This window comes from Lutra lutra, chromosome 16 (assembly GCF_902655055.1).
Source record: "Lutra lutra chromosome 16, mLutLut1.2, whole genome shotgun sequence".
Classification (NCBI taxonomy): Eukaryota; Metazoa; Chordata; class Mammalia; order Carnivora; family Mustelidae; genus Lutra; species Lutra lutra.
Window position 1 is genome coordinate 32,996,813 of NC_062293.1, and position 23,145 is coordinate 33,019,957.

Consider the following 23,145-nt stretch of genomic DNA (forward strand, 5'->3'; position numbering starts at 1 on the left):
GGCTCAGTGGGTTAAGCCTCTGACTTAGGCTCAAGGCACGATCTCAGGGTCCTGGGATCGAGCCCCGCATCGGGCTCTCTGCTCAGCGAGGAGCCTGCTTCCCCCTCTCTCTCTGCCTGCCTCTCTGCCTACTTGTGATCTTTCTCTCTGTCAAATAAATAAATAAATAAATAAATCTAAAAACAAAAACAAAAACAGATATTGAAGACTGTTTGGGTGGCAGTTCCTCTCCCAATAACTAAAACAAAGAAATTTCTCTTACAAAGCTAAAACCTAAATGGTATTAACAGTAAACATTTTATTATATAACAGGAGTTAAAGTTTCAAAAATCTTAAACAACAAAACCAAAAGCCATTCTGGAAACAATGAGAAAATTTTACAGTAAAAGCTGCCTTTCACTTTTCAGAAATGTGAACTAAAAATAAATTGTTAAATGTGCAAACAAACAGTTAAGTGTGCAAACAGAAAGGGCCAGTGGTTCCGTCTATTGCGGCGGCTGAACAAAGTGTGAGCTAGGGGGTCACTGCTCTGATGGTGACTGAAGCAGATGAGGAGAGGCTGGAGCTCACCAGCAGGATGCTCAAACTCTGGCCAGGAGTCCACCTGTGATCCAAATCCCATTAGTCTGACAAGTCACTCTGATCCAGCACGATTATCCTGTGTGTGTATTTTTTTAAAAACAACAACAAAAAAAGGAGTTTCGAGTTGGTATGCATGTTTTTTAAAGACACAAACAGCAGTTTCTTTCTATTCAACTGAACACACAGGAAAGGGATTTGGATCTTTATAAATTCAAAGGAGATAATCAACTAGCCTATCATGGGAATGCACAATGACTGCAAAGCAACTGATAGCACCATTCTGTCCTCCTTGTCTAAAACTGCTCTTGTGCTGACTCTACTATTCTACCAAAGTTGGCATGAATTTCCCCTTATATTTTAATTAACTATAAGCATTAACAGATAAAAAAATCCAGCAACTTTGAATTCATTATCATTTTTAAAAATTATCAGTAACTGGGGCGCCTGGGTGGCTCAGTGGGTTAAGCCGCTGCCTTCGGCTCAGGTCATGATCTCAGGGTCCTGGGATCGAGCCCCGCATCGGGCTCTCTGCTCAGCAGGGAGCCTGCTTCCTCCTCTCTCTCTGCCTGCCTCTCTGCCTGCTTGTGATCTCTCTCTCTGTCAAATAAATAAATAAAATCTTTAAAAAAAAAAAATTATCAGTAACTTGACCGTTCATGTTTATTCAGATGCTGGTGAATGTTTAAAGCCTGCTCCTATTTCTACAGACAGTGAACTTTATAAGCATATGCCAACTCATTACCTGGATGGTTCAGACCAACCCAGTCGTTTCCAAAAACAGGGTTTTAGTTCCTCTTGATGAAATATAGAAAGAAGAAAACACAACCAGATTATTGTCTGGGTCAAAGTGTGCCAGTATTTAGAAGTCACATTACAATGTTCTTTCTCTAGTTTAGGGTGGACAACAGTCATTTTCTTCTACAGAGAGAGAATCTTTCTAAAAACATGGTTAATGGGCCTTCCCTCCTAACATTCCACAGTTCCCCTTCACAACCATGGACACTAATGATGCTAATTCGCAAAGCCCCTGCGTTATGTTCTCAGTGACTTCAACACTAGCTAAATGCTCACACGCACTGGGTCTTGTGCCAGTCAGGGTCCCAGAGGAAATCAAGTACACCCCAAGCCCTTTAATGAGGTGACTACTTACACAGGTATAGTCAGAGTTAAGGGAGCAAACTAGGGAATGCAAGACATCCAGTGACTAGAAGCAGAAGCAAGCCATTATCACTCCTAAGTGTAAAGGGACTGTGACGGAGGTGGGAAAGAACAGTTATTGGAACCCAGTGATAGCTGCAGCTGAGAAGGACAGGCTGCCTTACAGAAGCTGTGCTTCTGGAGGGATACCACTTCTATGCAGAGACAAGGTGCACTGACCAATGGGAAGCCTGCTGGCCAGGAAGCCCAGGAGATACAGTCCACAAAGCAAAAACAGGGTAGAAAAAGGAGGAGAATGAGAATGAACCAGGGAAGGGATGCAAGGGATACCAGATATTCTGAAAGAGTTAATATTTCTAACTTTCTAAATAGGAGGAACTTAAATATAGAGGGGTGTCATTTGTGAATGATGCCTAAAGCTCTGTCGAAATAGTTTTGAAATAAGATTAATTTATACCTCTCGTATTACTTGTAGACTCCACTTAATTTCCACAGTTTATGATTTCTTATAAGATTCTACAGCCTCTGTGTGAGCTAAATATAGAACTCCTTTGAAGACACTAGACAATAAGAAGCAAAACATCTTTCCAAAGAGTGTGCAAGATAAGATGAGGAGACTAGCCAAAGGCTTGCTTAGAAATAGAATTGGATGTTGTTACGGTTTTGTGATGAAGATATGATTGGCAATTAACAGAAAACGTAGGCTGAACTACAGGAGAAAAACATAGAAGGATTAGGTATAGCATCTGGAAAATATTTCTAAATAACTAAGATGTTCATCACAGTCCAAAGACTCCAAGCTAAACAATCATTCATTCATACCTTCTTCAGAAGTTCCTAAAAAGCTGTCCGATTTCCTTCTCTCTGATTTGATCCTTTCTTCTCCTTTTCTCTTCTTTTCACCAGCTTCTTGATCCTTAATATTTTCCTCCCTTCAATGACAATGATTTCGAGCATCAAACCATATGACAATGGCCAGGAGAACAGGACTGCTCCAAAGAAATCACAATAGATAGCACTAGTGGCCAGGCGTTGGCTTGTGTGCGGTAACGTACATTAACACATTTAATTCTTATTACTTCTATATGAGGGAGTCACCATTACCATTCCCATTAAGTGATGGGGAAACTGAGGCACAGAGAAGTAAGTTACAGGCCTCACTAAGTCCTGGAACTGGGATCCAACCCAAGCAGTCCGTCCCAGACTCTGCTCTCAACCTCTAGGCTATATTATTCACCTCCACCCAACCCCCACAAAGCATTTCACTTATGTTCTAATTGGTGTCCTTTTTATAACCACCGTTTATTTTATTATCTCACTTTATTTCCTGAAACTCTCTCTGAAGTATCCGATTAAAGTAGCTAATGATTTTAAGGACCATGTTTGCCAAACTAGTAAGCAGAAGCATCTGCCCCACACAACGGTAAGCTCCTGAAGGGCAGAGACATCCATCCCTCTGCTTCAGCACAGCAACTGGCTCACTGTCCGTGCTCAAAAGATGCTGGCTCAACCAACTTGACACTGTTTAGGGATTTTTCTTCTGTTCTCATTAGCTAAATATTCCAAACAAAATATGTAAAATGAGAGAGAAAATAAAGCCAGCTAGAGCAAAAAGGATTTTTCCCTCCTAATCTCTCATCACTAACAGAATCATAGGCTCTAGAATTGGAGGAAGCCTTCAGGCTCTCTTCTACCTCCAGCCAAATGTCTGGACCCAGTGTTGTCTAGCCTGAGCTTGAGTGGGAGGAGCTCCCGGTCAAGGGAGTGTAGAGGCAGTAGTTTTCTCTATCAGAAAGCTATGGCTCTTAGAAAGCATATGCTTTGCTAAATAAAAAATACCTAACTCTGCAGTTTCTAGTCACTAGCTCTGTCCTTTGGGGCAGAAGAGAGTAAGCACACTCTCTTCACTTTATAGTATCTCTGGTGTTTGAGGGCAGCTATCAATTCTTCTACCCCATCTGTGCTTCTCAGGCTAAGCCTCTCCAGCCACCTCAGCTCTTCTCACAGGACATGGTTTCCAGACGTCTGACTGTTCTAGGGCCACCCTCTCCTGTTTGACAACATCTCTTTTAAAATATGGCACCCAGAAAGACACCCCACACTGTGTCCCAGGAGTTCTCTCTCTAGTGTGAGACATCGCCTTGTCTGGACAATACAATTGTCTATCCAGCATTAATGCTGCACGGACCTTTTTAGCATCAAACTGAGACCTCATGGAGTCGCTACTTATGGACTCTTCAAGAAAAATTTCTTGAAGTCTTACCATGTCTCGAAACCCATGCTAAATGCTGAGCATATAAAAATAAGTCACAACTTCCTCCCTCCAATGAAATTACAGTGAGGAGGACCTTCCAATCAAAAATTCTCCATTTGGCCAGATCCCTCGCATTCTACACAGTTCAATGCTAACCTTCATCTTTTAGAGAAATCTAACATTTCCACCTGTCAAGACTATTTTGAATCCACAGTCTACTACCTATCACATTAGCATTCATTCTTAGATTTGTGTTATCTAAAAATTTGATAAGCATGCCTTTTCTGATTTAATTCAAATGACTGATGAAATGTTGAAGGTGACAGGGCCAAGGTACAGCCATCTTAGAGGCCTCTCTGTATACTGGTATCAGTCTGGGAATCAGTATCTTGAGCACTGTAGGTGGCTGGAGGAAGAGGGGCAGACAGGAGTCAAGGCTGGCTTAACAGCAGCAATGTAATGACATCACCAGACACTCATTCTTTAAGAAGTCAAGGTATTTTTTTTAAAAACCTAAAATCTAGACCTTCTTCCTGAAAAAGAAGAAAATGATCCTCTGATGGGAGAACAATAACCTTGTGGAGCCTTCAGGGAGATCTTGTAGCTCCGTGCTGTCCTTGGGGGGCTGTAGCCATCTTTCTAGGTCCTCATCGAGAGTAGAGTGAGCTCTGTCCAAGGGCAAGTGAAGAGATTTGAGACAATTCTTGTCCCATGACAAGGAGGCAAAGTGTTTTAGAGTGGGAAAGGCCCTTCAAACCAATGCTTTCACTGTACACATGAGAAAATGAGAGCTCGATGAGATTGTATCTAAAGCAGCAGAGGTCACTTAGATCTGATTTAAATGCAGACCAAACTCTTCTTTAGGCCCTTGACCAAAAGCCTCAGCACCCCTAAGAATAGTTATCTCCCAAAGTCCAATGTTAGACTCAGTCTCAATTCTAGGTCATTAAGTCAATTTCCACCTGAGGTTAGAATTGTACACTCACTCCTACAACTACTTTGGAGGAAGAACTACCTCTGAGGCTACAGGATGCAGAGTGTTTTCGGAAGGCCTGAAAAGTTGCTCTGTGGGCCTCTATCTGTGTCCAGTACAGCCAGCCCTTTCGGAAAACAGGAATAGCAGCTAACTTTGGATCACGAGCAAAGCACTTTATACAACCAAATTTAACTTGGACTTTTTGAGCTAATCGTCTTCTCTTGCTTGAATAATGATGTACATTTTTACTGAAGGTGTTCTAGGGAGATGGAAGGGTGGGATTTATATCATACGTTATAGAAAAAAGATTTCTTTTTTGAAATTATTATTTTTTTAAAGATTTTATTTACTTATCAGTGAGAGAGAGAGAGAGAGCGAGAGAGCGAGAGAGTGCACAAGCATGGGAGCAGCAGACAGAAGAAGCAGGATTCCCACTCAGTAATGAACCCAACAGCAGGACTCAATCCCACCTTTGCCTCTTTGTTTTTTTTTTTTCTGTCTCCCCAGGAAGGACCTTCCTTGCAGGTCCCAGGACTCCAGTCTCCTCTACTTCCCAGACTTCCCTTACAAGTCTCTTTCTTTTCCTTCCTCACACAGAATAATTTAGCCCTTGCAGAGTGTGACGGAAACTGGATTCACTATCTAAAAGATATTCATAGCACTCTTCTCCCTTGCCTTCCTCTTCTATAGCAGCTAAAAAGCTAAAAACCCAATTTATAGTCTCCCTTGCAACTGAGGGTGGTCATGCATCACATTTGGCCGCTGAGATATACGTGGGCACTGCCGGGGAGGGCTTCTGGGAAAGTTTCTGCTCTCCAGATAAAAAGGGGCAGAGTCACAATATTCCTTTGCCCCACCCTTTTATCTCTGCCTGGTGTGTGGATAGCAGCCATCTTGCAACGAGGAGGTGACAAGTCTGAAAATAAAGGTCAACATGCTATGGTGGCAAAGCAAGAATATCAAAGAGCCTAAGTCTCTGGTCGCATCACCAAGCTGCTACATCAGGCATGCCCTGCCAACCAGTGGGACTGCCTCTTGTGTGAGACAAACCCATCAAAGCACAATGGTGGGGTTTTCTATCATCTGCAGCTGAAAGAATTTTGCAGGCTACCCTAAGGATTCCCAGGACCAGGATTAGGATAAGAGGAATGGTACAAGGATAGATTCAGATCCTCTTTTTTGGGGCACCTGGGTGGCTCAGAGGGTTATGCCTCTGCCTTCGGCTCAGGTCATGATCTCAAGGTCCTGGGATGGAGCCCCGCATCAGGCTCCCTGCTCAGCGGAGAGCCTGCTTCCTCCTCTCTCTGCCTGCCTCTCTGCCTACTTGTGATCTCTATCTGTCAAATAAATAAATAAAATCTTTAAAAACAAACAAACAAACAAACAAAACAGATCCTCTTTTTCTTCAAATTTTAGACATTCTGCTCATCGTGGATTTTTTGGCATCAATTTTCATTTTTAAATATACCGCATTAAAATAATTTATCTTGACTCCTGTGTTTTTTAAAATAAAGACTTTATTTATTTATTTGACAGAGAGATAGAGAGCACAAGTAGGAAGAACAGCAGGTAGAGGTAGAGGGAGAAGCAGGCTCTCATTGAGCTGGGAGCCTGATGTGGGGCTCGTTCCCAGGACCCTTGGGATCATGACCTGAGCTGAAGGCAGACACTTAACCAAGTAAGCCACTGAGGTGCCCCCAACCCCTGCGTTTTTTGGTGTCTTCTCCTTCAACTTTGTGCCCAAGGAGTGTGTCTCACTCACTTCACACCAGTTCTATTCCTGAATCACAGAACAAGGCAAGAGAAGTCAGAAGGCATGAGAAGTGAACTGAAGTGGTTTACCTTACAGCATGGGTCAAAGGAGAGCCCTGAATCAGGAATGGAATGGGGTTTTTTGAGGCAACCTTGTGTTTTTAGACCCAACTGTCTGGATGATTGCCCCCATTTTTCTCTTATTTGGCTACAAAGATCTAAAAATTCTCTTCTGAGGCCTTTAAACATTTTTGAAAAAAGCTGAAACCTATGTTCACCTCACAAAATGAAGTAAAAACAAACAAAAACAGAAAAAAAGCAACTTGACAAGAAAAAAATCCTATTAAAAAATGGGTAAAGGACTTGAATAGTTATTTCTCCAGAGAAAATCTACAAATGGCCATGGACCATATGAAAAGTTGCTCGACATCAATCATCACTGGGGAAATACAAATCAAAACCACAACGAGATATCACCTCATACTCATTCCATTAGAGAGGCTACTATCAAAAAAAAGAAAGAAAGAAAGAAAGAAAATAACAAGTATTGGCAAGGATGTGAAGAAACTGGAGCCCTTGTGCACTGTTGGTAGGAATGTAAAATGGTGCAGCTGCTGTGGAAAACAGTATGGTATTTCCTCAAAAAATTAAAAATAGATTTACCATGTGATCCAGCAATACCACTTCAGGGTACATATCCAAAATAATTGAAAGCAGGATATCCAGAAGAGATATTTGTACACCCGTGTTCATAGAAGCATTATTCACAGTAGGCAAAAGGTAAAAGTAACCCAGTATCTACGAATAAATGAATGGATTAACAAAATGTAACACACACACACACACAGAGAGGAATTCAGCCTTAAAAAAGAAGAAAATTCTGGGACACCTGGGTGGTTCAGTTGGTTAAGTGTCTGCCTTCAGCTCAGGTCATGATCCTGGGCCCTGGGATTGGGCCCCACATCAGGCTCCCTGCTCAGCAGGGAACCTGATCTCCCCCTCCCTCTGCTGCTGCTGCTCCCCCTTGCTTGTGTGGCGCACTCTCTCTCTCTCAAATAAATAAAATAGTTAAAAAAAGAAGAAGAAGAAGAAGGAAATTCTGACCATGTTGCATGGATGAACCCTGAGGATATTATGCTAAGTGAAATAAACCAGTTACAAAAGATAAATAATGAATGACTTCACTTTATGAGGTATCAAGAGGAGTCAAACTCATAGAAGCAGAAAGTAGAACAGCGGTTGCTAGGAATTGAGGAAAGGGGGAATGGGCAGTTGGTTTTTAACGAGTACAGAGTTTCAGTTTTGTAAGACGAGTAAGTTCAAGAGACTATTTGCACAACAATGTGAATAAATTTAACACTACTGAACTGTTAGGTTTATCTTATCACAATGGTAATTAAAAACAAAAAACTTTCAGGAATAGGGGCTATTAGGACAATATGAAGAAGGACCTTTTCTTCCCGTCTTATTTGTCAATATCAGAAAACAAACTAATGCAAACTGATATGATATACTAAATCCTTTCAGAAATCCAGCTTTCTCTGTTACCTCTCTGTGTCCTCTTCTAGATCCTGAGTTTCTTTGGTCCAAAGCATACTATCTTCTTTTTCACAGTTAGTTTCTTGTTCTTCTAAGTGCCTTTGATCTAAAAACAGTTGAAAGACTTTATTAGAACAACATCAAAAAACAATTGAGAAAGTTTGCCTTAAAATGGAGTGCAAAAAATTAAGGCTAATCAGCGCTCCCTGAAGTATGCATTGCACGACTTCTTCCCAGGAGAGCCAGAGACCAGGTGGCAGTCCACAGGGTGCCTGCATTCACAGCAGCTGCTTCTGGGGTCTTGGGAGCTCTCTGGTGCCAGGTGAAGCAACAGGAAACCTCACCTGTGCCAAGACTCAAGAGAGACAGAGGAAGCAGAGGAAGCAGAAGAAAGAAAGGGCACATAGAAGAAGAGGCAGGAGACCCTGGAAACAAATTGCCCAGATTTACATTGGGGGACTACCCTGATCTTACTTGTTAGATGTTTCTAGGTTGAAGCCCCAAGGAAGGAATTTGGGTGGGGAAGTGTAGTACCCTTTAATCTATGCCAAGCATTTCATAATGTTATCTCATTTCATCCTGCCAGCAGTCCTATGAAGGGAAGGTTTGTTTACTATCTTACAATGTAGCAGGCACTGTGCATACCTCAGGAGGTAGGAATTATCATCCACATTTTATAAATGAGGATGACTGAGGCTCAGAGACATGAAATCATTTGCAGTACAAAAGTGGCAACTAGGGGCGCCTGGGTGGCTCAGTGGGTTAAGCCTCTGCCTTTGGCTCAGGTCATGATCCCAGGTCCTGGGTTCAAGCCCCACATCGGGCTTTCTGCTCAGCAGGGAGCCTGCTTCCTCCTCTCTCTCTGCCTGCCTCTCTGCCTACTTGTGATTTCTCTCTGTCAAATAAATAAATAAAATCTTAAAAAAAAAAAAAAAGTGGCAACTGAGGTGGAAGTGTCCCTGACTTCAAGGTCCCCAGGACCCCAGATGTACCAATGTGCTGCCAAAGACAGTGTCACAGCAAGGCCCTGATGAAAAGGACCTGGGTAGTTGGCTTACCTTTTGCAGTGATGCCTAGATGACTTGCTGTGTTCTCCCCCAACACTGTGGATGAGGCCTGCTGCTTCTTCAAGTGCTCTGTCACAATTATACAAAAGCAGAAGGCAACTTACTTCTTCCTTTACATATCACACCATTCTCTAGGGCAGTGGTTCTCAAAGAGCAGCCCTCCGATCAGCCTCAGTATACTCACTCAGTTATACTCAGCATACTCTGACTTAGATGTGCAAATTCTCAGGCCTCATTCAAGACCTACTGAGTCAGAAACTCTGGGGGTGGGGCCAAGCAATCATATTTTACAAGCCCTCCAGGTTACTCTGACAGCTGGTAAAGTTTGAGAACCACTGGTCTATGCTGTTCAATTCCCTCCAACAGTAAAAATAAAAACAAAAATGTTAACGATGATAGGTCACATTTGCAGAGCCCTACGTGGCAGGTACTGTTTTTAATTTACACACATTCATTCAAGATTAATGTTTGCAATCTTCACAACAACCCTACAAGACTGATCATGTGATTGCCAATTCTGTTTAGCAGATGAGGAAATGAAGGTAAAGAAAGGTTGAGGACCTTGCCTGGTATCACATAGAGAGTAAGATGGAGAGCTGGGATTTAAACCTAGATGGTCCAGCTCTAAGATCTATGCTCCTAATCTGTATTTTATTCTTTCTCAAATAGTATGGAACAACATCAAAGCAACTTCCAATTTTCCCCACCTCTGTAGCCTATATTTCATATTTTTACTAAGTTTATGAAGAGACAGAAGGCAAAGAATATCCATAATTTCTAGTTCCTAAAGAATTGACCGCAAGACCAAGACAAGTGTCTGCTAGACCCCACATACTGCTTTGCATTTGCTAGCTTTACAGTATGCTTCAAGTGCTCCCAGAGCAAAGCAGGAAGATAGATGGGAGGCAGCACACACAGGGACCATAGTTCCCTGATGCAGCCCTATTGTGTGCAGGCACAGAGCTCTCTCTTCCTGCAGGCCAGGAAGTAGGCCCTTCCTGCTGCTCCTGGGCATCAAGGGACCCCATTTGATTATTTCAAATAATCTGAAATTTAGAAATCCATTTTTATCCTTGTTAAAAGTAGTCCCTTGTTGATCTTAAAGGATCATCTTTATCCTAGGGTTCAAGAGGATCCTCCCCTTTAGGCCCTTGTCAGAAGACTAGAGCTTTGGATGTGGGTCCTCCAAAAGAACAGGTGTCAGCACCAGGGCACTCCCCAAAGCTCTCTTGAGGTGGAATAACAGAATAATATACAGTAATTGCATGGGAGAGTCCATTATTAGGAGAAACTACCCAGGTGCCCTTGTGCTTTTGTCTTTCTGGGAAATTGCTGACTCATGTCAAAGTACAGACATCACCTAGAAACCTGGTCCAGATAATTCCCATATGTAAAATGAGGGAGGGTTTCTGCAGCGTATACTGTGGTACAGCTGTGCCATGAGGCTATAGCCCAGAAGGAAGCCTGCTAACAGCTGCTGAAATGGGGGAGTCCATATGGTGACTAAGAGAGAAGACAGCAGGATCCAGAGGGAAAGTATCACTAAGGTCAAACTGCAAAGGATCCTACAAATCCTGCCGTAAGTCATGACCAAGAACAAATGACACTGAGAATTTACCTGAGCTGGACATGTGTAGGTGACCTCTACTCTTACAAGCAGCAGTTCTATTGCTATACTAAGAAAAGCAACTAGAGAGAAGGATTTTGCAAAGACTCCTGGGATCTCTATAGAAGGAAAGGGTGTAGGGGTGGGAGCCCTAAGAGCTTAATCCAACAACCCTGTGATCATGTGGAATTGGAGGAGAGGTGTGATGAGGTAAGAAGGGCCCGTGAGTACAGAAAAAGAAACTAAGGAAGGTTCTGGCAGCTCTGACTGGTTCCACCCTAGTTCTTGTGCCACTAGGAAGGTAACTCATCCTGATACCTTTAGTACCTCCCGCTGATGGCAAGTAGCCAGACATCACGCCTCCAAATTATCACTGGTTTGGTTCAAAAAGGCAGTGAAAAATTACTTTAATAAAAGAATTTCATCATAATAAACCCTCAAATACTGTTATTTCTCTTAGAATCATTACCATTGGTCCTTTAAATAACAAAATGACAATAGACACAGGCTAATTATCCTGGCCAGGTTTCAGTAGTAGTGCGAGGCCCATTTCATTGGAAAACTGCTCCTTCCTGAATTGTACATTCTATGAGACCTTCTGAGAGGCTTTTGTACCAGCGCTTACACATGAGACAAAGAACCACACGGTGGTCAGTGACCATAACAAACAAGGCCACGGAGCACATTTGGTATTGAACATCCCTTACCAATTTCGTCAAGCAGCTCCTGAGATGGTGGTGGTAGCTCATCGATGTGACACTGTGAAATGGCTTCTACTAGTGCTTAAAAAAGATAAAGGGGAAAATGACTTAATACCTTCCTGGCCCTGAACTGGATTTTCACAGCTTCCACATGGACTTAGGATCTCTCAACAGTAAAACAAACTAAGGCAGGGAGACAGCCTTTCTGTCACATTAGCAGTCCTACCTGAGACCTAACATGTGAATGGGTTTCTCCCCCTTTTACTTCAAACCCTTTCCTACTTTGCCCCATACCCACCCCAGTGCTGCCTGATCCATGTCCTTTCCTCCCCAAGGATATTGAGGTACATGAGGTACAAATTCTTACTAAGTGGCTGGGGGCTCCTGGAGGGATAGAGGCGCTCTGGACCACTCAAAATGAACAAAACATAAAGTGGGAGGTCTTTCTCTATAGATTATCAGGCCAAGGGATACAAAGCAACCATTCTTTGGGCCTTTCCCTAACTGCTCAGTTGTAACACTAACCAAAAACCCTCAGCATAATTCACAAAATCCAAGAACTGTGCCAAAACATAAGACATTAAAATTAGTATAGCAAAGGCAACACACCTCAAAGGCTGTTAATATTCTCATATCTTTTGATTTGAAAACTATCTCCTAAGAATCTATCCTGAGAAAGGTATCAGAGGTACAGACAAAGATTTTTGTACAAAAAGCAAAAATTAGAAAACAATATAGGGGCGCCTGGGTGGCTCAGTGGGTTAAGCCTCTGCCTTTGGCTCAGGTCATGATCCCAATGTCCTGGGATTGAGCCCCGATCTGGCTCTCTGCTCAGCAGGGAGTCTGCTCCCCCGCCCCCTGTCTGCCTGCCTCTCTGCCTACTTGTGATTTCTGTCAAATAAATAAAATCTTAAAAAAAAAAAAAAGAAAACAATATAAATCTTCAACATAAGGGCTTGGCTAAGCAACATATATAGAATGGACTATTGTAACTTCCACTGATTAAGGGGAAATCCTCAAAACATAGCATCAAAGAAAAAAAAAAGCCCAGAGCTGACACACAATTATGATCTCAACTATGCTAAAAATATATACATTTTTGTATATTTCTAGAAATATGAAATTAGAGGGATGCCTGGCTGGCTCAGTCAGTATAGCATGCAACCCTTCGTCGTGGGGTCTGGAGTTTGCACCCCACGTTGGGCAGAGAGTTTATTTAAAAAAAAAAAAAAAAAGATGAAAAAGATACATACCAAAATAATACAAGAAGTTAAAAAACTGGTGGTAGAATTAAATAGTAGGTTTTTTGTTTGTTTGTTTTTTAAGATTTTTATTTATTTATTTGACAGATAGAGATCACAAGCAGGCAGAGAGGCAGGCAGAGAGAGAGAAGGAAGCAGGCTCCCTGCTGAGCAGAGAGCCTGATGTGGGGCTCGATCCCAGGACCCTGGGATCATGACCTGGGCCGAAGGCAGAGGCTTTAACCCACTGAGCCACCCAGGCGCCCCAATAGTAGGTTTTTTTATAGCTCTTTTTAATTCTCTAAGTTCAAAGAATATGTTTTACTTTTATAATCAGAAGGAAAATAGCATTTCTATTTGAATCTAATGTAGCATCAAAAATGAGACTAAGGTTCCCTTAAATTGGATTTTTTTTTTTTTTTGGTCCTATTTTGATATTATAAACACAGGTTACCTTTCGGCAGGCTCCTTCTCTGGGTGGCATGGGACGATATGTCAGGTGACTTAGCAATGCTGGAGGAACCAGGCCCAGTAAATGCAGACAATCTCTTCTATAAGTAAGACATAAACATGGTAATTGACACATGTATTGAGCTCAAAAGACCCATGAAGTTCAATCACTTCCAAGATTAAGCCTGTGTTTCACTGATGGAAGAAGCCATTTGTTTTGTTGATTGAGTCAAACTCATTCTAAAGACCCCTCCTCTGCAATCCGTTCTCACCCCTCTTTGCCTCCCCAGTGCCCAGTACCTGCCTTTGTGTTGGATCACACCAGCCTTTCTCACTAGATGTGGAGCTCCTCCAGAGCAGAGACTGTCTATCTTATTTATATTCGGATGCCTAGAAGAGGACCTGGCAAGCTATCCGGCACTTAGAACCTGCCCAATTAACAGATGGCTGAATGAAGCATAAAGTTCTTTATCGCCCTACTTCAGAGTGGACCTTTTGTGAGTCAAATGCCCAAAGAAGATGACAGTTGGGGCGCCTAGGTGGCTCAGTGGGTTAAGCCACTGCCTTCGGCTCAGTTCATGATCTCGGGGTCCTGGGATTGAGCCCCACATCGGGCTCTCTGCTGCGGGGAGCCCGCTTCCCCCCCGCCTCTGCCGGCCTCTCTGCCTACTTGCGATCTCTCTCTCTGTCAAATAAAAAAATAAAATTTAAAAATTAAAAAAAAAGAAGATGACAGTTGATTTTTATTTATTTTTTATTTTTTAAAAAGATTTTATTTATTTATTTGGCAAAGAGAAATCACAAGTAGGCAGAGAGGCAGGTAGGGGAGGGGGGTTGGGGGGAAGCAGGCTCCCCGCTGAGCAGAGAGCCCGAAAAAGGACTCGATTACAGGACCCTGAGCTCTTGCCCTGAGCCGAAGGCAGAGGCTTAACTCACTGAGCCACCCAGGCGCCCAACAGATGATTTTTTTTTTTTAAGATTTTATTTATTTATTTGACAGACAGAGATCACAAGTAGGCAGAGAGGCAGGCAGAGAGAGAGAGAGGAAGGGAAGCAGGCTCCCTGCTGAGCAGAGAGCCCGACGTGGGGCTCAATCCCAGAACCCTGGGATCATGACCTGAGCTGAAGGCAGAGGCTTTAACCCACTGAGCCACCCAGGCGCCCCCCAACAGATGATTTTTAATTGAGAGCCAAAGCAAGACATCGATCTGCCTATAGAATGGTCAACATTTTTTTTTAAACTTTTTTTTTTTTTTTTTTTTGACAGAGAGAGAGAGAGAGAGAGAGATCACAAGTAGGCAGAGAGGAGGAAGCAGGTTCCCTGCCGAGCAGAGAGCCCGATGCGGGCCTTGATCCCAGGTCCCTGAGATCATGACCTGAGCCGAAGGCAGAGGCTTTAACCCACTGAGCCACCCAGGCGCCTTGGTCAACAGATTTTTAATGAACAGTGCCAAGTAAGGAATTTGTAGTCTTCTTGAAGAGATTATACATATGAAATATGAGGGAGAGAGAAGGGAAAAAGAAAAGGATAGCAGGGGAGGAGGAGGAGGAGGAGGAGGAGAGAAGGTAGCCCACAAATATGTGTTTTTATTGCAGACTATTGGTCCAGGAGCTCAGAGAAGGTGATCAGTCAAAACTCTCAGGGAACCAAGCAGAGGAGGCATCAAAGGGAGACACTCAAGCCTCCTCAAGTGAGTAGATGTGTAGACAGAAAGTACACTGCAGATGAAGGTAGTAGCATCATAAACTGTGGCAGTTTGGCTCTTTTTTTTTTTAATTTTATTTTTTTTTCATTTTTTTTTAAATTTTATTTTTATAAACATATATTTTTATCCCCAGGGGTACAGGTCTGCGAATCGCCAGGTTTACACACTTCACAGCACTCACCATAGCATACCCTCCCCAATAATCATAACCCCACCCCCCCTCTCCCAACCCCCCTCCCCCCATCAACCCTCAGTTTGTTTTGCGAGATTAAGAGTCACTTATGGTTTGTCTCCCTCCCAATCCCATCTTGTTTCATTTACTCTTCTCCTACCCCCTTAACCCCAAAGGTTGCATCTCCTCTCCCTCATATCAGGGAGATCATATGATAGTTGTCTTTCTCTGATTGACTTATTTCACTAAGCATGATACCCTCTAGTTCCATCCACGTCATCGCAAATGGCAAGATTTCATTTCTTTTGATGGCTGCATAGTATTCCATTGTGTATATATACCACATCTTCTTTATCCATTCGTCTGTTGATGGACATCTAGGTTCTTTCCATAGTTTGGCTATTGTAGACATTGCTGCTATAAACATTCAGGTGCACGTGCCCCTTCGGATCACTACGTTTGTATCTTTAGGGTAAATACCCAGCAGTGCAATTGCTGGGTCATAGGGTAGTTCTATTTTCAACATTTTGAGGAACCTCCACGCTGTTTTCCAGAGTGGTTGCACCAGCTCGCATTCCCACCAACAGTGTAGGAGGGTTCCCCTTTCTCCGCATCCTCGCCAGCATCTGTCATTTCCTGACTTGTTAATTTTAGCCATTCTGACTGGTGTGAGGTGATATCTCATGGTGGTTTTGATTTGTATTTCCCTGATGCCGAGTGATATGGAGCACTTTTTCATGTGTCTGTTGGCCATCTGGATGTCTTCTTTGCAGAAATGTCTGTTCATGCCTTCTGCCCATTTCTTGATTGGATTATTTGTTCTTTGGGTGTTGAGTTTGCTAAGTTCTTTATAGATTTTGGACACTAGCCCTTTATCTGATATGTCATTTGCAAATATCTTCTCCCATTCTGTCAGTTGTCTTTTGGTTTTGTTAACTGTTTCCTTTGCTGTGCAAAAGCTTTTGATCTTGATAAAATCCCAATAGTTCATTTTTGCCCTTGCTTCCCTTGCCTTTGGCGATGTTCCTAGGAAGATGTTGCTGCGGCTGAGGTCGAAGAGGTTGCTGCCTGTGTTCTCCTCAAGGATTTTGATGGATTCCTTTCTCACATTGAGATCCTTCATCCATTTTGAGTCTATTTTCATGTGTGGTGTAAGGAAATGATCCAATTTCATTTTTCTGCATGTGGCTGTCCAATTTTCCCAACACCATTTATTGAAGAGGCTGTCTTTTTTCCATTGGACATTCTTTCCTGCTTTGTCGAAGATGAGTTGACAATAGAGTTGAGGGTCCATTTCTGGGCTCTCTATTCTGTTCCATTGATCTATGTGTCTGTTTTTGTGCCAGTACCATGCTGTCTTGATGACGACAGCTTTGTAATAGAGCTTGAAGTCCAGAATTGTGATGCCACCGACTTTGGCTTTTTCAATATTCCTTTGGCTATTCGAGGTCTTTTCTGGTTCCATATAAATTTTAGGATTATTTGTTCCATTTCTTTGAAAAAAATGGATGGTACTTTGATAGGAATTGCATTAAATGTGTAGATTGCTTTAGGTAGCATAGACATTTTCACAATATTTATTCTTCCAATCCAGGAGCATGGAACATTTTTCCATTTCTTTGTGTCTTCCTCAATTTCTTTCATGAGTACTTTATAGTTTTCTGTGTATAGATTTTTTAGTCTCTTTGGTTAGGTTTATTCCTAGGTATCTTATAGTTTTGGGTGCAATTGTAAATGGGATGGACTCCTTAATTTTTCTTTCTTCTGTCTTGTTGTTGGTGTAGAGAAATGCAACTGATTTCTGTGCATTGATTTTATATCCTGACACTTTACTGAATTCCTGTACAAGTTCTAGCAGTTTTGGAGTGGAGTCTTTTGGGTTTTCCACATAGAGTATCATATCATCTGCAAAGAGTGATAGTTTGACTTCTTCTTTGCCGATTTGGATGCCTTTAATTTCCTTTTGTTGTCTGATTGCTGAGGCTAGGACTTCTAGTACTATGTTGAATAGCAGTGGTGATAACGGACATCCCTGCCGTGTTCCTGACCTTAGCGGAAAAGCTTTCAGTTTTTCTCCATTGAGAATGATATTTGCGGTGGGTTTTTCATAGATGGCTTTGATAATATTGAGGTATGTGCCGTCTGTCCCTACACTTTGAAGAGTTTTGATCAGGAAGGGATGCTGTACTTTGTCAAATGCTTTTTCAGCATCTATGGAGAGTATCATATGGTTCTTGTTCTTTCTTTTATTAATGTGTTGTATCACATGGATTGATTTGCGGATGTTGAACCAACCTTGCAGCCCTGGAATAAATCCCACTTGGTCGTGGTGAATAATCCTTTTAATGTACTGTTGAATCCTATTGGCTAGTATTTTGGCGAGAATTTTTGCATCTGTGTTCATCAAGGATATTGGTCTGTAGTTCTCTTTTTTGATGGGATCCTTGTCTGGTTTTGGGATCAAGGTGATGCTGGCCTCATAAAATGAGTTTGGAAGTTTTCCTTCTATTTCTATTTTTTGGAACAGTTTCAGGAGAATAGGAATTAGTTCTTCTTTAAATGTTTGGTAGAATTCCCCCGGGAAGCCGTCTGGCCCTGGGCTTTTGTTTGTTTGGAGATTTTTGATGACTGTTTCAATCTCCTTACTGCTTATGGGTCTGTTCAGGCTTTCTATTTCTTCCTGGTTCAGTTGTGGTAGTTTATATGTCTCTAGGAATGCATCCATTTCTTCCAGATTGTCAAATTTGTTGGCGTAGAGTTGCTTATAGTATGTTCTTATAATTGTCTGTATTTCTTTGGTGTTCGTTGTGATCTCTCCTCTTTCATTCATGATTTTATTTATTTGGGTCCTTTCTCTTTTCTTTTTGATAAGTCTGGCCAGGGGTTTATCAATCTTATTAATTCTTTCAAAGAACCAGCTCCTAGTTTTGTTGATTTGTTCTATTGTTTTTTTTGGTTTCTATTTCATTGATTTCTGCTCTGATCTTTATGATTTCTCTTCTCCTGCTGGGTTTAGGGTTTCTTTCTTGTTCTTTCTCCAGCTGCTTTAGGTGTAGGGTTAGGTTGTGTACCTGAGACCTTTCTTGTTTCTTGAGAAAGGCTTGTACCGCTATATATTTTCCTCTCAGGACTGCCTTTGCTGTGTTCCACAGATTCTGAACCGTTGTGTTTTCATTATCATTTGTTTCCATAAATTTTTTCAATTCTTCTTTAATTTCCTGGTTGACCCATTCATTCTTTAGAAGGATGCTGTTTAGTCTCCATGTATTTGGGTTCTTTCCAAATTTCCTCTTGTTATTGAGTTCTAGCTTCAGAGCACTGTGGTCTGAAAATATGCAGGGAATGATCCCAATCTTTTGATACCGGTTGAGACTTGATTTAGGACCAAGAATGTGATCTATTCTGGAGAATGTTCCATGTGCACTAGAGAAGAATGTGTATTCTGTTGCTTTGGGATGAAATGTTCTGAATATATCTGTGATGTCCATCTGGTCCAGTGTGTCATTTAAGGCCTTTATTTCCTTGTTGATCTTTTGCTTGGATGATCTGTCCATTTCAGTGAGGGGAGTGTTAAAATCCCCTATTATTGTATTATTGTCGATGTGTTTCTTTGATTTTGTTATTAATTGGTTTATATAGTTGGCTGCTCCCACGTTAGGGGCATAGATATTTAAAATTGTTAGATCTTCTTGTTGGATAGTTCCTTTGAGTATGATATAGTGTCCTTCCTCATCTCTTATTATAGTCTTTGGCTTAAAATCTAATTGATCTGATAGAAGGATTGCCACTCCTGCTTTCTTCTGATGTCCATTAGCATGGTAAATTCTTTTCCACCCCCTCACTTTAAACCTGGAGGTGTCTTCGGGTTTAAGATGAGTTTCTTGTAGGCAACATATAGATGGGTTTTGTTTTTTTATCCATTCTGACACCCTGTGTCTTTTGATTGGGGCATTTAGCCCATTAACATTCAGGGTAAGTATTGAGAGATATGAATTTAGTGCCTTTGTATTGCCTGTAAGGTGACTGTTATTGTACATTGTCTCTGTTTCTTTCTGATCTACTACTTTGAGGGTCTCTCTTTGCTTAGAGGACCCCTTTCAATATTTCCTGTAGAGCTGGTTTGGTATTTGCAAATTCTTTCAGTTTTTGTTTGTCCTGGAAGCTTTTAATCTCTCCTTCTATTTTCAATGATAGCCTAGCTGGATATAGTATTCTTGGCTGCATGTTTTTCTCATTTAGTACTCTGAATATATCATGCCAGCTCTTTCTGGCCTGCCAGGTCTCTGTGGATAAGTCTGCTGCCAATCTAATATTTTTACCATTGTACGTTACAGACTTCTTTTCCCGGGCTGCTTTCAGGATCTTTTCTTTGTCACTAAGACTTGTAAATTTTACTATTAGGTGACGGGGTGTGGACCTATTCTTATTGATTTTGAGGGGGGTTCTCTGAACCTCCTGGATTTTGATGCTTGTTCCCTTTGCCATATTGGGGAAATTCTCTCCAATAATTCTCTCCAACATACCTTCTGCTCCCCTCTCTGTTTCCTCTTCTTCTGGAATCCCAATTATTCTAATGTTGTTTCGTCTTATGGTGTCACTTATCTCTCGAATTCTCCCCTTGTGGTCCAGTAGCTGTTTGTCCCTCTTTTGCTCAGCTTCTTTATTCTCTGTCATTTGGTCTTCTATATCGCTAATTCTTTCTTCTGCCTCATTTATCCTAGCAGTCAGAGCCTCCATTTTTGATTGCACCTCATTAATAGCTTTTTTGATTTCAACTTGGTTAGATTTTAGTTTTTTTTTTTTTTAATTTTTATTTATTTATTTATTTATTTGACAGAGAGAGATCACAAGTAGACGGAGAGGCAGGCAGAGAGAGAGAGAGAGGGAAGCAGGCTTCCCGCCGAGCAGAGAGCCCGATGTGGGACTCGATCCCAGGACCCCGAGATCATGACCCGAGCCGAAGGCAGCGGCCCAACCCACTGAGCCACTCAGGCGCCCCGATTTTAGTTCTTTTATTTCTCCAGAAAGGGCTTTTATATCTCCCGAGAGGGCTGCTTTAATATCTTCCATGCCTTTTTCAAGCCCAGCTAGAACCTTGAGAATCGTCATTCTGAACTCTATATCTGACATATTACCAATGTCTGTATTGATTAGGTCCCTAGCCTTTTGTACTGCTTCTTGTTCTTTTTTTTGTTGTGAATTTTTCCACCTTGTCATTTTGTCCAGATAAGAATATATGAAGGAGCAAGTAAAATACTAAAAGGGTGGCAACAACCCCAGGAAAATATGCTTTAGCCAAATCAGAAGAGATCCCAAATCGTGAGGGGGGAGAAAGGGGATAAAAAGGAGTTCAGAAAGAAAAAAAAAAAGAAACTATTAAAAAAAGAAAGCCGATAAAGAAAAAATATAAAAAGGAAATATATATATATATATACATACATATATATATGTATATATATATATAAGATAAACTATTTAAAAAACGTTAAAAAAGAAAACGGTAAAAGTTAAAAAAATTTAGCAGAAGAAGAGAAAAAAAAATTGAAAAAGAAAAAAAAATTAAATTAAGTGCAAGGCTAAAGAATCATGGGGAGAAAGCCATGAGTTCCGTGCTTTGCTTTCTTCTCCTCTGGAATTCCGCCGCTCTCCTTGGTATTGAAACTGCACTCCTTGGTAGGTGAACTTGGTCCTGGCTGGGTTTCTCGTTGATCTTCTGGGGGAGGGGCCTGTTGTAGTGATTCTCAAGCATCTTTGCCCCAGGCGGAGTTGCACCACCCTTACCCTGGCTGGGCTGAGTAATCCGCTCGGGTTTGCTGGGTTTGCTTTCGGGAGCTTTTGTTCCCTGAGCGCTTTCCGCTTTCCGTAGAGTTCTTTCAGATAGTGGTTGATTTTCTGTTTCTAGAATTGCTGTTCTTCTTCTCTTCGATCTCCGGTTGGATTTGTAGGTGTTTGCAATCTTTAGATAAGCTATTTAGCTGATCTCCCGCTACCTGAAGTAGTCTCAGCCTGCTACTTCTCCGCCATCTTGACTCCTCCGGCAGTTTGGCTCTTTAAAGAAATTGCCAGGGCACCTGGGTGGCTCAGTCAGTTAAGCATCTGTCTTCAACTCGTGTTGTGAACCCAGGGTCCTGGGACTGAGCCCTGCGTCAGGCTCCCTGTTCAGCAGGGAGACTACATCTCCCTCTGCCTGCTACTCTCCCTGCTTGTGTGCTTGCTCTCTCACTCTCTCTCTCTCTAAAGTAAATAAAATCTTTAAAAAAAAAAAAAAGGGAAGGAAGGAAGGAAGAAAGAAAGAAATTGCCAAACATTATTTCTGGGGCAGGGGCGGGGGGGGGGGACATAAAAACCCAAGATATATCCTATAATAAAGACTCAGAGAGACACCCCAAGGAGGCCTAGAGAAGATCCAGCTTATTTCTTGCTTTCTTTGTAAAATGGATTTGGAGAAATCTTTGTACTTTTGATCCCTAAAGCCGTTGGGCTGACTCCATGAGTATAGAAAGTGGAGTCAGTATACTTACAAGATCAGTCAATCTTGAAGGGACAGTTTCAGAGGAAGTAAGAAAGGAATCTAGGCTCTTTGCTTTCTCTCGAACTGTTGAAAATGTATCAGATGAAGTTTGAATAGATTCCTGACTGTTCCAGCACGAGGTAGACCCTGTTTTAATCTGAAATGTGATACTTTCAAGGCAGTCTTTATACCGGCTGGCAGCTGAAGAACTTGACCCTGTTGTAGAAAAGAGGGCAATTATTGTCCAGGTCCTATACATTATTTAAAAACAAAAACATAAAACTCTGTATCTATTCCAGGGATTCTCTGAATTGTTAATAACTAAAATAACTGCTGATATGAGACAAAACTCCTCAAAGTTAAAAAAAAAAAAGAAAAAAGACAGTTTCTAAACTTGGCCATCAAAATAAAGGGAGATTATTTGAACCACAAATATACTGGGACTAAGGACACCACAGAAAGGCTATTTGATGCTGGCTGTTGAGATTGCAGGACTCAAAACTATGTACATTTAGGGCGCCTGGGTGGCTCAGTGGGTTAAGCCGCTGTCTTCGGCTCAGGTCATGATCTCAGGGTCCCGGGATCGAGTCCCGCATCTCAGGGTCCTTGGATCGAGTCCTGCATCGAGTTCTTTGCTCAGCAGGGAGCCTGCTTCCCTCTCTCCCTCTCTGCCTGCCTCTTTGTCTACTTGTGATCTCTCTCTCTGTCAAATAAGTAAATAAAATCTTTAAAAAAAAAAAACTATGTACATTTAAGCACAATAGGTTTTGAGTTACAAACATGAGAGAAGCCAATGTATTTGCGCTAAATTTAGTAGTGCTAGAATACAAAGTACAGTTTGCATTTGCGTGTCTCTACCACCTAAGTAAAAAAAACTCCCTATAGCTGCTCAATAACCATCACCACCAACGCCTACGTGGGCCCCCATGGGATTATCCCCACCAGCTCTAGAACTAAAGACACCTCTGCACTGTGGGGAAACAGCTGCCAGTCTGTTCTCATAGCCTGGCTTCCCAAAGCCAGTGGGGCAGGAACCGTTCTTCTCCCAAACATTTCTCCCTGCAGTGGTTACCTGGGCTGAGCGGAGTGCTGACACTTGTAGGTGCGTGGTTTATTCTGGGTGTTTTGCATGAGACTTCCTTAAAAGAACCACCTTGTTCATAGGAGATACTGGAGAGGTCTTGAATGTCTGTCAGGGATCTAAGAAATTAAAAGCACAAAGTAATTAGGAGATGTTTAGAAAAATCAAACAATATATTCCCAAGGGGTACTTTTTAAGGATGCTCTTGACAATAATCTTTATTTGGCAGTAAGCCAGAATTAGACTATCTTAGAATATCTTATGTATCTGAAAGAGAATATTCGGGAATATCCTAAAAAGAGATAATAACTTTAAAGATATCTCAGCAGCTAAAAAGAAACTATTTCCA

General features: G+C 41.8%; 1 protein-coding gene across 6 annotated transcripts in view; it reads right to left on the reverse strand.

Moving 5' to 3' along the window:
- Nucleotides 1-242: 242 nt before the first annotated feature.
- TEX14 (testis expressed 14, intercellular bridge forming factor) overlaps nucleotides 243-23,145 on the reverse strand; it is a 128,443-nt gene continuing 105,540 nt past the window's right edge. For 3 of the 6 annotated variants that reach the window (XM_047707005.1, XM_047707001.1, XM_047707006.1), the window contains 10 exons: nucleotides 22,788-22,915; nucleotides 21,726-21,931; nucleotides 13,331-13,427; nucleotides 11,642-11,716; nucleotides 9,320-9,397; nucleotides 8,271-8,367; nucleotides 4,570-4,662; nucleotides 2,563-2,672; nucleotides 1,325-1,376; nucleotides 245-658 (listed from right to left, as the gene is read on the reverse strand). In XM_047707005.1, the coding sequence (XP_047562961.1) occupies nucleotides 622-658; nucleotides 1,325-1,376; nucleotides 2,563-2,672; nucleotides 4,570-4,662; nucleotides 8,271-8,367; nucleotides 9,320-9,397; nucleotides 11,642-11,716; nucleotides 13,331-13,427; nucleotides 21,726-21,931; nucleotides 22,788-22,915 (973 nt within the window). In that variant the 3' untranslated portion in view covers nucleotides 245-621. Of the gene's footprint in view, nucleotides 659-1,324; nucleotides 1,377-2,562; nucleotides 2,673-4,569; nucleotides 4,663-8,270; nucleotides 8,368-9,319; nucleotides 9,398-11,641; nucleotides 11,717-13,330; nucleotides 13,428-21,725; nucleotides 21,932-22,787; nucleotides 22,916-23,145 lie in introns of all 6 variants that reach the window. The other 3 variants (XM_047707004.1, XM_047707003.1, XM_047707002.1) reach the window with 2 other exon arrangements.